General features: G+C 44.0%; 1 protein-coding gene and 1 pseudogene across 3 annotated transcripts; both read right to left on the bottom strand.

Moving 5' to 3' along the window:
- Nucleotides 1-267: 267 nt before the first annotated feature.
- LOC139550323 (RNA-binding protein MEX3B-like) lies at nt 268-8,726 on the bottom strand. Of its 3 annotated transcripts, none has more exons than XM_071361151.1 (4): nt 8,617-8,726; nt 7,200-7,747; nt 5,699-5,955; nt 268-5,290 (listed from the first exon to the last, which is right to left on the bottom strand). In XM_071361151.1, exons 1-4 carry the CDS (start codon nt 8,703-8,705, stop codon nt 4,100-4,102), a joined length of 2,085 nt encoding a protein of 694 aa, XP_071217252.1. In that variant the 5' UTR covers nt 8,706-8,726; the 3' UTR covers nt 268-4,099. The 3 variants fall into 3 exon arrangements, with proteins under 3 accessions (XP_071217252.1, XP_071217253.1, XP_071217254.1); XM_071361152.1 differs by having other exon boundaries at nt 8,348-8,679; XM_071361153.1 differs by having other exon boundaries at nt 8,586-8,677.
- A 672-nt stretch (nt 8,727-9,398) lies between these two features.
- LOC139550322 (methyl-CpG-binding domain protein 3-like) lies at nt 9,399-13,673 on the bottom strand (annotated as a pseudogene).
- Between the last annotated feature and the right edge of the window lie 1,931 nt (nt 13,674-15,604).

The following is a 15,604-nucleotide window of genomic DNA, read 5'->3' as shown; positions in this document are numbered from 1 at the left end:
GAAAGTGTGGAATGCAAGGTAACCTCCTACTAGTTACTACTCTACAGTCAAATCAAATCAAATCTTATTTGTCACATGCGCCGAATACAACAGGTGTAGGTAGACCTTACCGTGAAAATGCTTACTAACAACCAACAATGCAGTTGAGAGCATAAGAGTTAAGATTTACTTTAGTTAATTTGGTAAAGCATAAGGTGGTATTCAATTATGTGGTCTGACCATAAAGTAAGCTAAAGAGAGGTGAAAGAAAATGCAAACACAATAGGGTTATTGTTTTACAGTAAAAAAAGAAACCAAAAACAAGATTTTATTAAAGTAGCATAAAAAATAAAACTCTTGATACATTTCTCATAACCGTCAAGTCAGCTCAAATGATATGCGTATACAATTGTTCCGGCTCACGGTTAAAAGGTCCATAAACTTTCAAATAAAATATATTTCAATTTAAAAATTTCTTCAATATTTTTCTCATTTTGTTATAAAATTGGCTATATGTAGTACACAGGAAATAAAGGAAAATAATATGGTAAATAAAAAATCATTTTGAAGTAATAAAAAACGGTCACATTATTGTCTGGGATATTTAGGTAAGCAAATAAATTGTAAAAATAAAAATGTGTAAAAAGTTTTTCCCCTCTAATGCCTGATGGCTTGAAGACATGCATATGGTTAACTTACAAATAATTATACATGTTTTTAAAAACTACACTTAACTTCATTACTTAAGTCTGGTAACTTAAAAAAAAACGAGATCCCATTGATTGTATTCAGGGTATATACATACAAGTCAGGCCTGAAACCTTGTTTGCTGACGTAACATTTTGGTTCTGCATACAAGAAGAATTAAAGCAAATAGAAAGGCAGTTTCAGGGGGAGGGGCTTGCCCAGATGGGCGTGGCGCTCTCTGGGCCCACCTCTGTAACAAAAAGGTCAGAGATCATCACTCAACGAGCCTCTATAAACCCTGTTTTCAAACCTAAAGGAGAGGGGCGAGGTTAAGCTCAGAAATTTTTTTATCTGCAGAATATGAGAATATTCTGTACCTTTTAGCTGTTTGTTACTGTACATGACCATAACACCTCTGGACCATGGAACAACCAGACCAGAACCTACACCAGAACCACCTGGCAAATTCAACTATGGACATTAAGTGACAGAAGTCATGGGCAGTTCTGGAAAAAAGGGGCACTTCTAAAATTGGCCTCCATTTAACACTAAAGGAGATTCACACAAACACTCACAGTCTAGCTGTTCCTTTAAAGACATGGTCACGTCCTCCCCTGCACCTAACTTGTGTCTGCAGGAGCAGAGAAAACTAAACGTTTGACACCAAGCCCAGCAGGGACAGGTTGCCAGTTTACACAGATTGATCGCTCTCACGTTGAGGGTAGAGAGAAAGAGACCACGGGGTGGTCAGGGTTGTACAGTTAATTCCTAAAAGAGGAGCTGGAGAGGGGAAGCTGTGCCCCTGTGCTGCCCTATATGGCCGTTCCTTTTTTCTAAAAACAGTATCTGTGTCAGTAGCAAGTTCGCACCAACGCACCATTAGAGTAGTCTTCAGTCAATTGTCCTCAGTGGCTACTAGCTCCACAACTGTGGACATGGAGGGCCTTTCAAGTTGGGAGAGATATTGTGTATCTAAATGAGGAGGGTTGACTATTAGATTACAGATTAAGACCTCAAGCCGCTGTCCCCTTCACTTGGCTAGCTCATTTAGTCAGGCATCTTAGACACACAGAAGGGGTTTGTTAAAAAGTAGCTTGGCTTCAGCTCTGCCTATACCATGTGAAGTGTGTTCATTCTCTTGAAATGCATATTTTCCTTCTCCCTCCCTGAAGGCAATCACTGATCTGAAGTGACCTTATTGCTGGGAACACCTGTCCACACATGGTAGATCACTGATTAGTACCTCAAGGTGTGAGGGGAGAAAGGAAGGCTGCAGTTGAAAAGTATTGGAACAGGGCCTTCTGTTAATTTGTTCACAGACGATGGACGTGAATTAGAAGAACTGGTGCTAACAGGGTTGACCACTGAGACAGACCGGTACTAACAGGGTTGACCAAAAAACAAGGTTGACTACTGTTCTATAGACGTAGACCAGAGAGAAAAGAACAAGCAACACATTCTGCAGCTGTTTGGGTTTGAACACATAGTGTCTGGAAGCCCTGGATGAAATAGCTACTAGCTGCCATTAGGATAAGTTGATTACTCTCGCTGTTGTCACCAATGAGAATGTTAAACACCTGAAAATGTAGTGTGTGTGCTCATAGGAAGCCCTGTTTTTAATCTTGTTTATCATGGCTTGTCTCATTCTATGAATACATCCGTACGTTCAAAGGGCTACATACTACAACTGTGTACCGTACCATCACAACAAAACCAACCTGTCCACATCATAGTTAAAAACACCATAGGAGAGAGGCAGTTGATGTGAACTTACTAGAACGAAAATACACAGAAAACATATCTCCCAGGATGCCACTGCCGAATGGGCAGGGTGATCCGGGGTTAGACTAGGAGAAAAAGAGCTTAGCTGGGGGAGTTGAGGTGGGGGCTAAAAACATTACAATGTGTCGCTCAAGGTTTGCAGTGCACAGAGAGACGGCTCATTCTGACGCCCCTTAATACTGGGGACGGGCCACCTCCTCTTAACCAAGATCCCTATTGGCAGAGACATTCCTGTGTGTGTGACATCACCAAGACCAATATTCTCCTGTTGGACTTCAACACACACAGACAGACAGAGACAGACAGACAGACAGAGACAGAGAGAAACAGACAGAGAGAAAGAGAAGTCAGGGGCAAACCAGACCACAGTTTACAGTGAAAAAGCCAAAACCTATCTAAAAAATATTTAGCTGTCCAAAGCAAACTGTATAAAATGGAAGATCTGGGTGGACTGGGTTTAGTTTGTCATGTGGATGGCTAGGTGTCTACACTGAGCTCCACAAGGGGAAGAAAGAGGAATGGAGCCAAAAACAAGACATGTTTGTTTCAATTACACATTCTGTTGTCAGCTGAGCCTTCGACATGGAATACAACAGTAGGGTTTAATACAAGGCTCGGCTCCGCTTCATTCAATCGAACCAGAAACAAAGCTCAACTCTGGAACTATTGAAGGAGAGAGGGGAGGGTAGAGGGGAGATAGGAAGAGAGGGTTTGAGAGAAAGACAGACCAACGGGGACTGAGTAACTGACCTATGGCATTACTACTGATATTCCTTAAATAACTTAAAACTATTATATTATTCCTATACTGGACGTTAAAACCAAGACATTGAATATCAGTTTTTGAACAGTATAAATATCTTAAGTGTTTCAGTCTTCATTCATAACATCTATGAGGTCCCTCAGCCTCGTCTCATAGGTGTCTCTTTCTGTGCCTGTTTCAAAGTCAGTTCCAGGCTCATACCACAATCCCAAAGCCTTTTCTTTACGTCACTATACTACAGCATGAGAGAAAGAGAGAGTTAAAGAGAACAGAGAAGACCAGAAAAACAGTGTTTCGTATCCTGTCAAAGAACATCGGAAAGAAACCAGAAAGGTGCAGGTCTAGGCAGCTCCGTCGAAAAATATCTGTTATTAATTACAAAAGTGGCAAAGGAAAAGGATTGTGAAAGAAGCAGTCAGATATCTGAAGAAGACGCGAGGGAATGAAAACTATACAGACAGGCAACCTAGAGGCTGAGCGAGGTCAGTCCTGAAGGCTTGTCCAGGTCAGAATGAAGGCCTGAAGAAAGATAAGACACAAGTCCACCGTGAATTCTCTTGATTCCAAGCCCAACTGCTTCTGCAGTCTGCAGAATCAATCAAAATCAGCCCGTCTGGAAATAATATTCATTATTATTATTACTACCATTATTCTTGTCATAGTTATTATAATTAAATCAACATCCGTATAGTGTCATTTCTAATATTGTAATCATTATAGCCCATCCTATTCGCAAAAGTTGTTGGTGTCCGTTCCTCCACAGTTGATGCCCAACTGCAGTTCTCTTGGATAGCCAGAGGGACAAAAAGTGATGTTTTTTAAGATGACACCCCTCCTCTCACCTCCCCTTGTGTCCCCTTCCCTCCCTTGTCTTTGGAGGGGGGTTCATTAGGAGAAGATACGGATGCACTGTGTGGCAGGGATGTGGCAGACAGGGCATTCGGGCTCAGCGGACTGGCAGATCTGTCCGGCGCAGTCCATACAGAAGAGGTTGTGGCCGCAGGGCACCAGTGCCGCTGTCACCTCGCTCTCAAAGCACACAAAACAGTCCCTGCTCCCGCCCCCTGGCCCTACACCAATCAGACCTCCAGCCCCAGAGCCTGCCGCAGCCTTCAGCCGGACCAGCATGCCAGAGGCCAGGCCCACTCCACTGCCCCCGCCCTCTGAGTCTGTGGGAGAGCCTCCGGGCAGGGAGGAGGCTGAGCAGGAGGAGTAACCGGTGGATGAGCCTCCGGAGCTGGAGCTAGATGCTCCAGAGATGGTCCCTGCACCAGTACCGCCCGACTGCAGCCATGAGAGGGCGCTGAGAGGGTCGCTCTGGGCCCGGCGGGCCATCGGATGATCCAGGGGTCCCACCACAGCGTCGGGGGGCAGGGTGGGGGACAGGCGGGGTGTGATGGCGCCTCCACTCAGGCCGCTGCTGTTTCGGCGGAGAGGTTGCTGCTGGGAGGAGCCTGGGACCTTCCCTCCTCCTCCATTGACAAAGGGTGCCCAGATGTTGGCGGCGCTGAACTCAAAGCCCAGCTCCTCAGAGGGGAGGCCAGGGGTGAACCCGCCTCCTCCTCCAGCGCTGCTGGAGCCTGTGCTGAAGGGGCTGGTTGGGCTGCCTCCCTCTGTGGCCCTCCTGGGGGCGCTGTAGCTCTCAGAGCCCATCCCTCCCTTGTGTTGATGGTAGGAGGCCAAGGAGGATAGCTTCCTCCCAGATGAGTGGTGCATGGCCAGGGGGAGTGGCGGTGGTGGAGGGGGAGGCGGGGGTGGAGGGGCAGCATGGTGGTTGTTGGCCCGAGACCAAAGAGCAGCGCCCAGCGAGCCCAGGCCCTCTAAGCTAACGTCGGTTCCGTTGGTGTGAAAGTCGTTGTCTCCCTGGAGGTCCACGAAGGCCCCGGTCCGCAAGGTGATGTGCGTCTCGATCTCCTCCCGGGCTCGGTCCACATTCTCTGGCATGCCCGTCACCTCGAACACAGGGTCCTTCTCCCGGCTGGGTGTCACGATGTAGGTGTGGGTCTGCTGCTGGATGCGCTTGATGGTCGCCCCCTTGGGACCAACCACTAACCCAACCACGCGGTATGGCACCCGAACCTGCACCAGGGGAGGAAATAAGAGTAAGGGTTTTCCAGACCACGTCACCTGACCAGGTAAAACTATGGAGGAGGAAATCACATACCCATAAAAACAGGTGATGAATCACACAATGTACTGGCAGAGCAGTAAAACAATATCAAGAACTGCAATTTAAATGGAACTGAACAGTTGTGAACTAAGTGTATGAAAGTAGAAGTTAGATATTATCATGACCTCTATTCAACGAGGGGGCATTTTAGCTAACCCATATTTGTATATCTCCACAGGTACTTGTGATGCTGGCTACTGGCAAAGGCTCCCTTGTCGTGAAACAAAGATAACCATCTCAATGAAACTCACCTGGTTAAATAAACAACAAGCAAACAAAACATTAGGCTACTGTATCTCCCACTGTGGTTGTCGTACCTGTATGGTGGTCTGTCCAGGCAGGTGTGGGGGTCCTGGGATTGCTCCCCCCGTCCCTGGTGCTCCTGTGCCCGTGGCCCCGGCCTTGCAGCGGGACGCCCGGATCATGGAGAAGTGCTCGGCCGCCGAGACGATCTCCCGCTTGGCCATCTCCACATCTTCCCTGCGCCCTGTCACGATGAACACGGGCTCCTCGCCCCTCACCGGGGTCTTTATGTAGGTGTTGGTCTTTGCACGCAGTGCCTTGATCTTACAGCCTGGGGCCAAGAGAGATGGAAAGGCGAGGAAGAGGGGAAATAACAATGTTGGCCAATTGTGTTTGGCGGAGTTGAGAATTAATAATTTTCAATGGGGGAATTTTTGTGTAAAGTAATGGTTGTTTCATAAAATGAATATGAATAATACATAATATATAGCTACTGTGACTAACTTGATTGATTCAGAGAATAGGACTTTGTTGTGGACAAATGTTTACTAAACTGGTTAAAATAATCATCTGTCCGCACTGCATTCACTGGTTGACAAACAGCATGGCAAAAATATATTTCCATTATGTACGCCTGTAGCTTATTAGCCTCGTAGCATTTCTAACGCTAACCCAAGGACCGCTGAACTGTTTCTTTAAATATGGACAGTTCGCTCTCACCCACCAATAGGATGGGACGTGTGTGATGTCATTTTGGTAGGCAGAAAGCATGGCATTTTCAAACAAAGAGAATAATGCCATAACGTAGCCACAACGGCGCGCCAAGCATAGCCACTGTGTGTATGTTAAGTAGTCAATATTGTGCTAAATGTGTGCGGAGAGAAAATGTGTATGTATTTTGAAAAACGGCAGAGAGCGGTCGACTGGGCTGGATGCGGGGCGAAAACACCGCCCAGTCCCGTGTTCTGCGCGGCGGCCATCCCAACTGCCTCGCTTTAGGGCTGAGTATGAATTACATAAAATTACTACAAATCTAATTTGAACGTGGACGTCAATATAAACACCAGACATATTGTTTAAAATTGGTGAATTATTTCGTACATATCGCTAAATTACTCGATAGGCTTCTTTTGTTTGGTGCAGCCTGCTAGACATGTCCAGACTCCCGACAATCTGCCGCTTTGTCTGACCCTCTCCCACCCCTCCCCCCTACCCATGCACCATACACAACCAATAACATCTGTAGTTGATTTAACACTGCTGTAAGGACACGCAAATAAGGCCAGTAAATCATTCTATGTCTACATGTATTATGCGAATAAACAACATCCACTGTACACATCAATAACAACTCTCATAATAACACCAGACGCTGATACATTTCAGAGACATATCACCACCCAAACAAAGGAAGGCTGTCTGGTGCATGGTCCTATGCATTCGTGGTTATGAGAGGGGTAGTTTGTAATAACTAGACCCTAACATCTATAAGGTTAGCTTTAATAGCTTATGAACTAGTTAGCTACGGCCAAACCACATAGGTAAACAAAAGTGGGAAAAATACCGAATTCTTACCTTGTCTTCCCACTATTTCAGCAACGTGCTCGGAGCTGGGCACAGGTACGCATTCGGTCATGTTGACACTCCTCTTGCGATTGCAGATAATTGAGTTTTGTTCCCCGAGCATGGAGTGAGAGTGCGGGCCAGCCATGTGGTACCCGCCCGATCCATAGTACTCTGGAGACGGGGAGCAGGACGTCGGGGATTCCCGGGAGCCTCCTGGGTGTTCCAGCAACTGCAGGTTGACATAACCGCCGTTGCAATTCTCGGAGACCGGTCCCTGGTTCTCGTCGAGTGGGTCAACGTGCCCTCCACCACCGCCCCCAAGGTCCACCTTCTCCAGGGCCATAAGTGACAGCTGGTCCAGGGCGTAGCGGAGAGCCTCCTGATGGCCCTCGTCCCGGGACTCCTGATCCGTTTCTCGGGGCAAGCTGACCCCGTTGTGCTGGCTGCTCACTACCATGTCGTGGTCCATAATCTCGGGGTGGAATAAGGGGCTAGGCATAGTCCCCGAGGATGAACATCCGATCTTGGGTCGCCTGTGGGTGTAAAAGCGCTCTTTTCTGGGAGAGGCAAACAAAGGGAGTTTCAGCACAAAACGTTTTTAGGCATGATAAGTTTTAGAAAACACACAAATGAAATGTACTAAAAGTTTAAAAAAACATTTGCTGTCATACAGCTAGTTAGTTCCATAACTAAATAGGTTAGTGTGTTGTTCGTCTTGGACACCGTCCCCTTCCAAGCCTCCTATACTGCTTTGTCTGTGTGTTGCATTCTGTCTCACTGTCTGGCAAAAATAGTCTGTGTGACTGACTGGTTATCTTGTTGAAATGTGCATCATACATATTTTAATAAGCCAATATTAAATAACACTGAACACTAGATCATTCTATTTTGTCTATTCAATCGGTATCATCCCGAAAACGGAGCATCAAATTTGGGAAAGCGCTAATCTGTTGTTAGCTAGCTATAGTACGCTAGTTAGCAAACTAGCTAGTTCCACAGTTGAGTCAGTCACGTTGTCGTCCCCTTTGTTTGGGAGTACCACAGCTAGCTAACGTTAGTTGGAAAGCAAAGCAGAAATACTTCAGTTAAATAATTTGTCTAAGCCAAATACTTTTTTTTTGGGGGGGGGGGGTAAAATATCTTGAAATTTACTTTACCCTTTGGCCAACTCCCGATTTTATTGAGTTCCTCTCTTTTGATTCTTGAAGGAATGGTGAGTGGCGACCAGTGCGCTAATGCTAGCTAGCTCGCTAAATTGGGGGGCGTTGGATAAAATGTTTAAAAACGAATGAGAAGGGACAGTCTGTTGATGAGAACCTATTCCAGCCAGATGTCGTTTAGCGGCCCATCATTTTTCGTATCGGTTCGTAGTCTATTACATTTCAATGCACATACCTCCCGAAAATTGTATCTGGATCTAGCTAACCTCTTTCTCTTAGCTGTTCCCTGGTCCGCCGCCTTTGTCTCGCCAGGCGCACGCCGCTCTGCCTGTCTCGCACACAGAACTGACGTCATCCGCGACACAACAATGGGTTCAAAGGCCAAGGCACGCACGTCGCGATTGATATTGTTATTTTATACCTCAGTTATTGTGCTGGTGGATCATTTTCCACATTGGAAATTGATAAAGCAAATTATAATTCGTTTGATGGTTCCGTGTCAGTTTTTGAGAACGTTGTGGGAAATTGACAGTTATGGGTGCTAAGGTGGTGTCAGAACTTACAGGTTGGGTAGAGTGAGTTATTGGGAAAATGGGGACAAAATAACCTATCAACCTCAACATTTTTGTCAAGGGTAGCAGTTCAAGATCACCAACTGTGTCTGAAGGTCTAGAGCGAAAGCAATGTCCCCGTTATTGTGTGGGTGCTTGTCAACCCCTTGAGGTTGACCAAATGGGACAATAACTGAATAATAGATGCCAGATTCCATGTAGTCTCTAGAATAATACATTAATTATCCATTATTGATTGCTATGCAAACTCAAGCTTCAACTTCTGATGCTCACATTGACCTACCTACAGAATCACTACGTAGCCTACCAAACCAGACAAGTCTGGTGAGGAGTCTTCTCCGTCTGCTGATCTCACATAGCAAGCATCTAAAAGAACACAGATGACAATAGACTGCATTTATTTTTGTTATAGAAAAAAAAAAAATTGCTTGATGTTTGACTTACAATTTCTAAAACAGGCAATGGTAACAAATCCCTCTGAGGAAAAACATTTTATTTTACTACAAAGCATAATTTGAACAATTACAATTCATGGGGGGGGTTCCTACTTTCAGACGTCTTCATATGACAGTGAATGATCTTCGCATTCATACCTCAAATCAAGAACAGGTTAAGGTAAACATTTAATAGCATTTAAAACCTGAAAAAAAAAATCAGTTAAATAACTACGGCATAATTGTGACTTGACACAAAGTACATAACATTTTTTTTTTTTATCCCAAATAGGCAACTATCTCAGAGTAATGGAGCAGTCTATGTCAGCCTTCACATCTATTGACAGTTCAATGTAACATGAAAGCAAAAATACATCTACAAAGATTAGCACCATTTTGAACTTATTGGAACATGTGAGCCATGCGAGTCAATGCAACCTCTGTGCAGGTCACTGCTCTTCACGACTATCCAGACTACATTGTTTGAAGAACACCAAACAAGATAAGGATAACAAGACCTATAGGATATATCAGGTCATATGATGCACGTTTATCTATGACTGATTCCTGATGCAACAGGTAGTCTTTTGCTAAGTCCATTTTGAGCCTCCAATTTATCTTACAGTATGTGGTCCCTTGCCCAATCCGCACCCCTCTAATTCTCCACAAATGACAGTGGAACCAGGGCAACACAAGACAGAGCTAGATGGAACCTTTCAAATGGAATGGACTGAGTGGTGCCCCACAAACACACTGTTCTTCCCTCTCAAAAACACACACACACTTCCCCCCCTTCTCTCACTCTCTCTCTCAAGCACACAAACGTTAACTCTGTTTCGACCTTTAACTTGCTAAGAGTATTCACAAAAGGTAAGACTAAGTTGTCTAAAGCACCATACATACATACTTGTCCACATTCCAGACAATTATTGAGGGTAAAAATAAGAGAATTTAAACTTTGAACTGCAAAGCCTTGTCTAAGGTCTTAATTCCCCCTCCCCCCCATCTAAAATCAATTTAAATTGGTCGAAAATACATATGGATTCAATTGTAGTTGGCCGACTTCCAGACAGAAAGACGTGTGGAGATCCCAGTGGGAGAGAGGATCCTTCATGTTGACCGATGCTAGTCAGATCCTGGTGAATATCCTGTACATGTATGGGTAGAATACAGTGTTCCAGGCAGCCCTCTGTAGTATTCACCAACCCCGTAGGAGAGAAACGATCACAAGTAAATCAATACGTTTGTCTATAGCATGTTACTACTGGTATTGTCACAGAATTATGTTAATGTTTTAATTCTGGACTTTACCCGTTCTCTCCCTACGTAAAGTATTATGAACAAACCCACAGAACACAACATTCTAAAAGACAAAGTAACCTCAATCCATCTATTTAATTTCTATATTATACTGCTCTGCTGTACCTTGGCTATACGCCCTCCTTGTCCTCCTGCTCGGTTTGCTCCTTCTTCAGAGCGTCTGCCTCATTGGTGGGGTCCTCTATGTGAACCAACATGTCCGCCATCAGAGCTTCCTCCAGCCTCCTCCTCACACTGTGGACCAGGTCCTCCTGCTTCCTACATACACCACATAGTGGGAGAGGGGTTAGGGAGCAATGATTGATGACAGTCCTCTTGGCAGGGTTAACGACAAGGCCCCACAGTAGCTGGGTGTTGTTGTGCCCTACCACAGGGTTTATATGTGTACTCTACCGGACGTCATCATCGGTAACCATGAAGGCCTTGCAGAGCGGCTGGGCGGTGTTGAGCCATACCCCAGGGTTCTTCGCCACGGCTGCGGTCAGCTGACCAGTGACAGGGGTGGGGCTGGTGTGCAGGGCGCTGGAGATTGCAGAGAGCAAGGTCTTGTCTGAACACACAGGCCCAACACCTGGGGACGGGGACATACACAGGGTCAGATAAAACCCAACAATTTTGTGTGCGTTTATATGTATATTGAAACTCAAGTATTCGCTGCTGTGTGTACTCAACATGTAGGCCCCTGGGAAGGTCAGTACCTACCCTGTAGGCCCCTGGGAAGGTCCATGGTCTTCACCAGCTCTTCTGCAATGTCAAACACACTCAGACCACTCAGCTTCCTCTCCCAAAACAGCTGAGGACCAACAGTGTGTAAAGAACAACTAGACATCGGACTCCGCGTGCATCACTTAATGTGATAAATAAATTGAAATCATTGCCACTCAGAACATCTCAAAATGTTTAGCACATTACAGGAATGATTTAACAAGCTTTGATTAAGCTTGTTAAATTGAGTGACTCATCCCAATAATAAGCTTTGAGGGCTAGGCCAGAGTAGATGACTTCATCTCCCTACCATATGGCAGCAATAACATAACAGTATCATTATATCACAACCAATAAGAGCCGAGCATCACTGGACTCACCTGTCTTGATTGGTCGACAGCTTGTGGGGGTCTGTCTTCACTTTGTTGCTAGGGTGATTGGTCACCTTGGTGACAGGCTGTTTAAAGATAGATGCTGTCTGTCTGACTGGTAAGGTCGTGTTCAGGTCCGGCTTAACCTTCAAAACAGACAGAAACAGGTCAGGGATCATTGTTCAAAGGTCAAACAGATTACACATGATCCTGGTCTACAAAACCCTCTCTCACCTTGATCTGATGGTTGTTGTCGTCATAGCGATGCTTGTGCCGGTTCCTTTGAAGCTTATTCATGAGCATCCTTCCTGCACAGGGTTCAATGGCTTGCACCTCCGTGGTGTTGCCCAGGTAACGAGCTAGCTGGGGCTTGCTCAGGAATCTCTTTCCAGGGTCACTAAATGAGGCAGTAAGACAGGACAGCAAAAAAACAAAAAAAACATTTGCATTAAATTGAGGTGATAACCCGAGGGCAGCTTATCAGCAACCTGCAGTTACAACTTTAATGAGGGCACTGAGGACAAAATAACTGTTTTATTTTGATTAAAAGGTCATGAACAGTCAAAATCATGTTTTTTCATGAAATTTGAAATTTTAAGGAAGCCAGATCAAAGTATGATGACCAAAGTATGAAAAATGATTGTTGCTTTATTTACTTAAAAAAATACTTTCTCCCTAATTGGTAGATAGACTTGTCCCATCGGTGCAACTCCCTTACAGACTCGGGAGAGGCGAAGGTCGAGAGCAATGCGTCCTCCGAAACACAACAGCACTGCTTCTTGACACACAGCCGCACCCATGTCGGAGGAGGAGGCGACAGTGTCAGCGTGCATGCGCCCGGCCCACCACAGGAGTCGCTAGAGCGCCATGGGACAAGGACATCCCGGCCAGCCAATTGAGGCAATAACCTGAGGGCAGCCCTCCCCTAACCTGGACAATTGTGAGCCTCCTCATGGGTCGCCCAGTCCCATGTGCTGTGAACCGCATCACAAGAGACATTCCAAACTGGAGCTGTGTATATATATATTTTTATTTATTTAAAGATATCTTGAAGCGGCAGGTAACCTAGTGGTTACAGCGTTGGGCCAGTAACCGAAAGGTTGCTAGATCGAATCCCCGAGAGACAAGGTAAAAATCGGTCATTCTGCCCCTGAACAAGGCAGCGAACCCACTGTTCCTAGGCCGTCATTGTAAATAAGAATTTGTTCTTAACGGACTTGCCTAGTTAAATAAAGGTAATTTTTTTTTTATATCAGATGAAATTTCAATGTTGTTTGAGTTGATTTCTCTTTCACCAAATTAGCTTGAGATGGTTTTACTGCAACAAGTTGCTTGACATAGGCGTTTCAAAGAGCTGTCAGTCAAAGCGAGCTCATGAATATAAATAAGCACCCTCACCACACAGCCTGTCTTTTAAAACTTACTAACGTAGTTAACCATGAAAAAAAAGAAGTTATTTTTACAAAGACTGTTCAGAAACTTGAATAATTGTTATTACAGTTCAGGAAACTATCATTAATGCATATTAAAACTTGATATGAGTTAGATTTTTTTTTAAAGAGCCTTGAAGTGAGAAAAAAAAAGGGCTTTCGTGAAAGAACTTACACTTGACTTTTCCCCTCCCTTACTAGCTCTTCGCTGATAGCTACTTTATTGAGGAGAAATGTACTTACTATGACTGATGTGGTTGTCCCACCTAGCTATCTTATAATGAATGCACTGTAAGTCACTAAATGACTACAATCAAGTACATTTTTGTTATCAGAGAGCCTCAGCCTGCAAAAATACCCACCAGTAAACCATGAAAGTCAGCTAGCTGTCCTAGCTAACCAACAGCACGGTATAACCCTCATAATACTGTATTAGCTAGAAAGTCCACATGTGAATCAATTAACACCGATGTAAACATTGACCGTTTAAGAGCATCAAACGCGCGATGTATCATGGGTAAATGTGACTAACTAATCTACAAATAAGAGAGTAGTTATGACACATGGTGATTTGTTTGTCAGTCTCGAATGTTAAACGCACCCAATAGACTCGTGACCGACACCTACCTGCTAATTAACAAATACATGTGTGATCACCTGCTACGGGAGTGCTGATGTTAGTTTGTTAACAAACGATGGCTAGTAAACTAACGTTAGCAAATCAATGCCTTTTTTATGCAATCTGGAGACGGCGGTCTTTTAACTTTTTTGTTACAGTTTTAGCTAGTAAGAGGACGATTTCTTACTTTAGTGGCCAGCTACCTACCAGGCTACTCCATCGAGGAACAATAATGCCAGCCAGCCAGACATACATACATACATACACGCTTTCCCTAATGAGAGCTATAAAGCTTTTCCTGCAGACTTCGATAACGTCTAACATACCGTCTTTATGCTTACTACTTATCCTTCTCAATACTATTTTGAGCAATTCGTTCAAACCTACCTTTTTCTCTCTATGCTTGTTGCAGGTTATGATTGCTGGATATTTGTCGATTAGGGAATCTGCATAGGATAGAAAAATGAGTCTAGAAATTATTGTTGTGGGTTTTCTTTCTGTTCAGCTGTGCTCTCCAACATGGTGTAATTGCAGACCGCAATTCGGGGCGTTTTTTAAAATCAGGACACGCCCCTTTGTGCATGTTATTGATCAGTTATTGATTATCAAGAAACTCATTGATATCAGCAAACGCCCATTAGTGACTGCCATTTGGTCGGTCCATTGATACCTGCCATTGGTCAGTTCCTGCACCGTCCCACGCATAGCTCAATCATAGTTTATTTTGCGCAATGGTGCCAGACTGTTTATATCAGTGAGATTTCCGGAATTCCGATGTCTCCTTTTAAAATAATGCTTTAGATATTATAGGAATTTGACATTCTGTGGATGGCACATGGTGTAACAATGTTTATCAGAATGAGCATTTAGGATTTTGTACCGCGATGAAACAGCACTAGTAAACATTTACTCTTGTCAAACACCTCAAAATCTTATTGCACGCTTGCAGATACCGACAGACTTCCACTTCCAGCCAGTGCGCTAACGTTAGTTAGCATTGGCTTGCGAAAATACCTCTAATTTCCAGTGGTGTAAAAACATAAGTAAAAATACTTCGAAGTGCTACTTAAGTATTTTTTTGGGGGGGGGTATCTGTACTTTACTATTTTTATTTTGACAACTTTTACTTCTCTACATTCCTAAAGGAAAGTATGTACTTTCTCCTCCATACACTTTCTTTGACACCCAAAATGATTCCTTACATTTTGAATGCTTAGCTGGACAGTAAAGTTGGTCACTTATCAAGAGAACATCCCTCGTCATCCCTACTGCCTCTGATCTGGTGGACTCACTAAACACATGCTTCGTTTGTAAATTAATGTCTGAGTGTTGGTGTGCCCCTGGCTATCCGTAAAAAAAAATGGTGCCCTATGGTTTGCTTAATATAAGGAATTTTAAATTATTTATACTTCTACCCTTGATATTTAGGTATATTTGAGCAATTACATGTACTTCTGATACTTAAGTATATTCAAAACCAAATACTTTTGGACTTTTACTCATGCAGTATTGCACAGGGCAACTTTTAAGTCATTTTCTATTAAGGTATCTTTACTTTTACTCAAGTATGACAATAGGGTACTTTTTCCACCACTGCTAATTTCATTCATACTGGACACAGACATAAAAATGGTATCCACGAGTTCATCTGACTCTGGGGAAGGAGATAAAGTGCTGCATTGACAAAATCCCAAAGTATCTCTTTAGCAGTAATAAAGTTTATTGAATGGCCGTTCAAAGTTGAAAACATTACCACAGTCTAACACTGACAAAACTACAATTAGACTTTGTATGTGTGTGAAT

This window comes from Salvelinus alpinus, chromosome 23 (genome assembly GCF_045679555.1).
Source record: "Salvelinus alpinus chromosome 23, SLU_Salpinus.1, whole genome shotgun sequence".
Taxonomy (NCBI): Eukaryota; Metazoa; Chordata; class Actinopteri; order Salmoniformes; family Salmonidae; genus Salvelinus; species Salvelinus alpinus.
Note: the sequence above shows the minus strand (reverse complement) of the source record. Positions and strands in the feature narration are given on the sequence as shown.

Excerpts from the sequence above, each read along its gene's own strand:
- LOC139550323 (XM_071361151.1), bottom strand. The coding sequence starts at position 8,705 with ATGACGTCAGTTCTGTGTGCGAGACAGGCAGAGCGGCGTGCGCCTGGC. Across the intron at positions 7,748-8,616 it reads GGAACAGCTAAGAGAAAGAG|AAAAGAGCGCTTTTACACCC; the intron begins GTTAGCTAGATC and ends TGCCTCTCCCAG. Across the intron at positions 5,956-7,199 it reads TGAAATAGTGGGAAGACAAG|GCTGTAAGATCAAGGCACTG; the intron begins GTAAGAATTCGG and ends TCTTGGCCCCAG.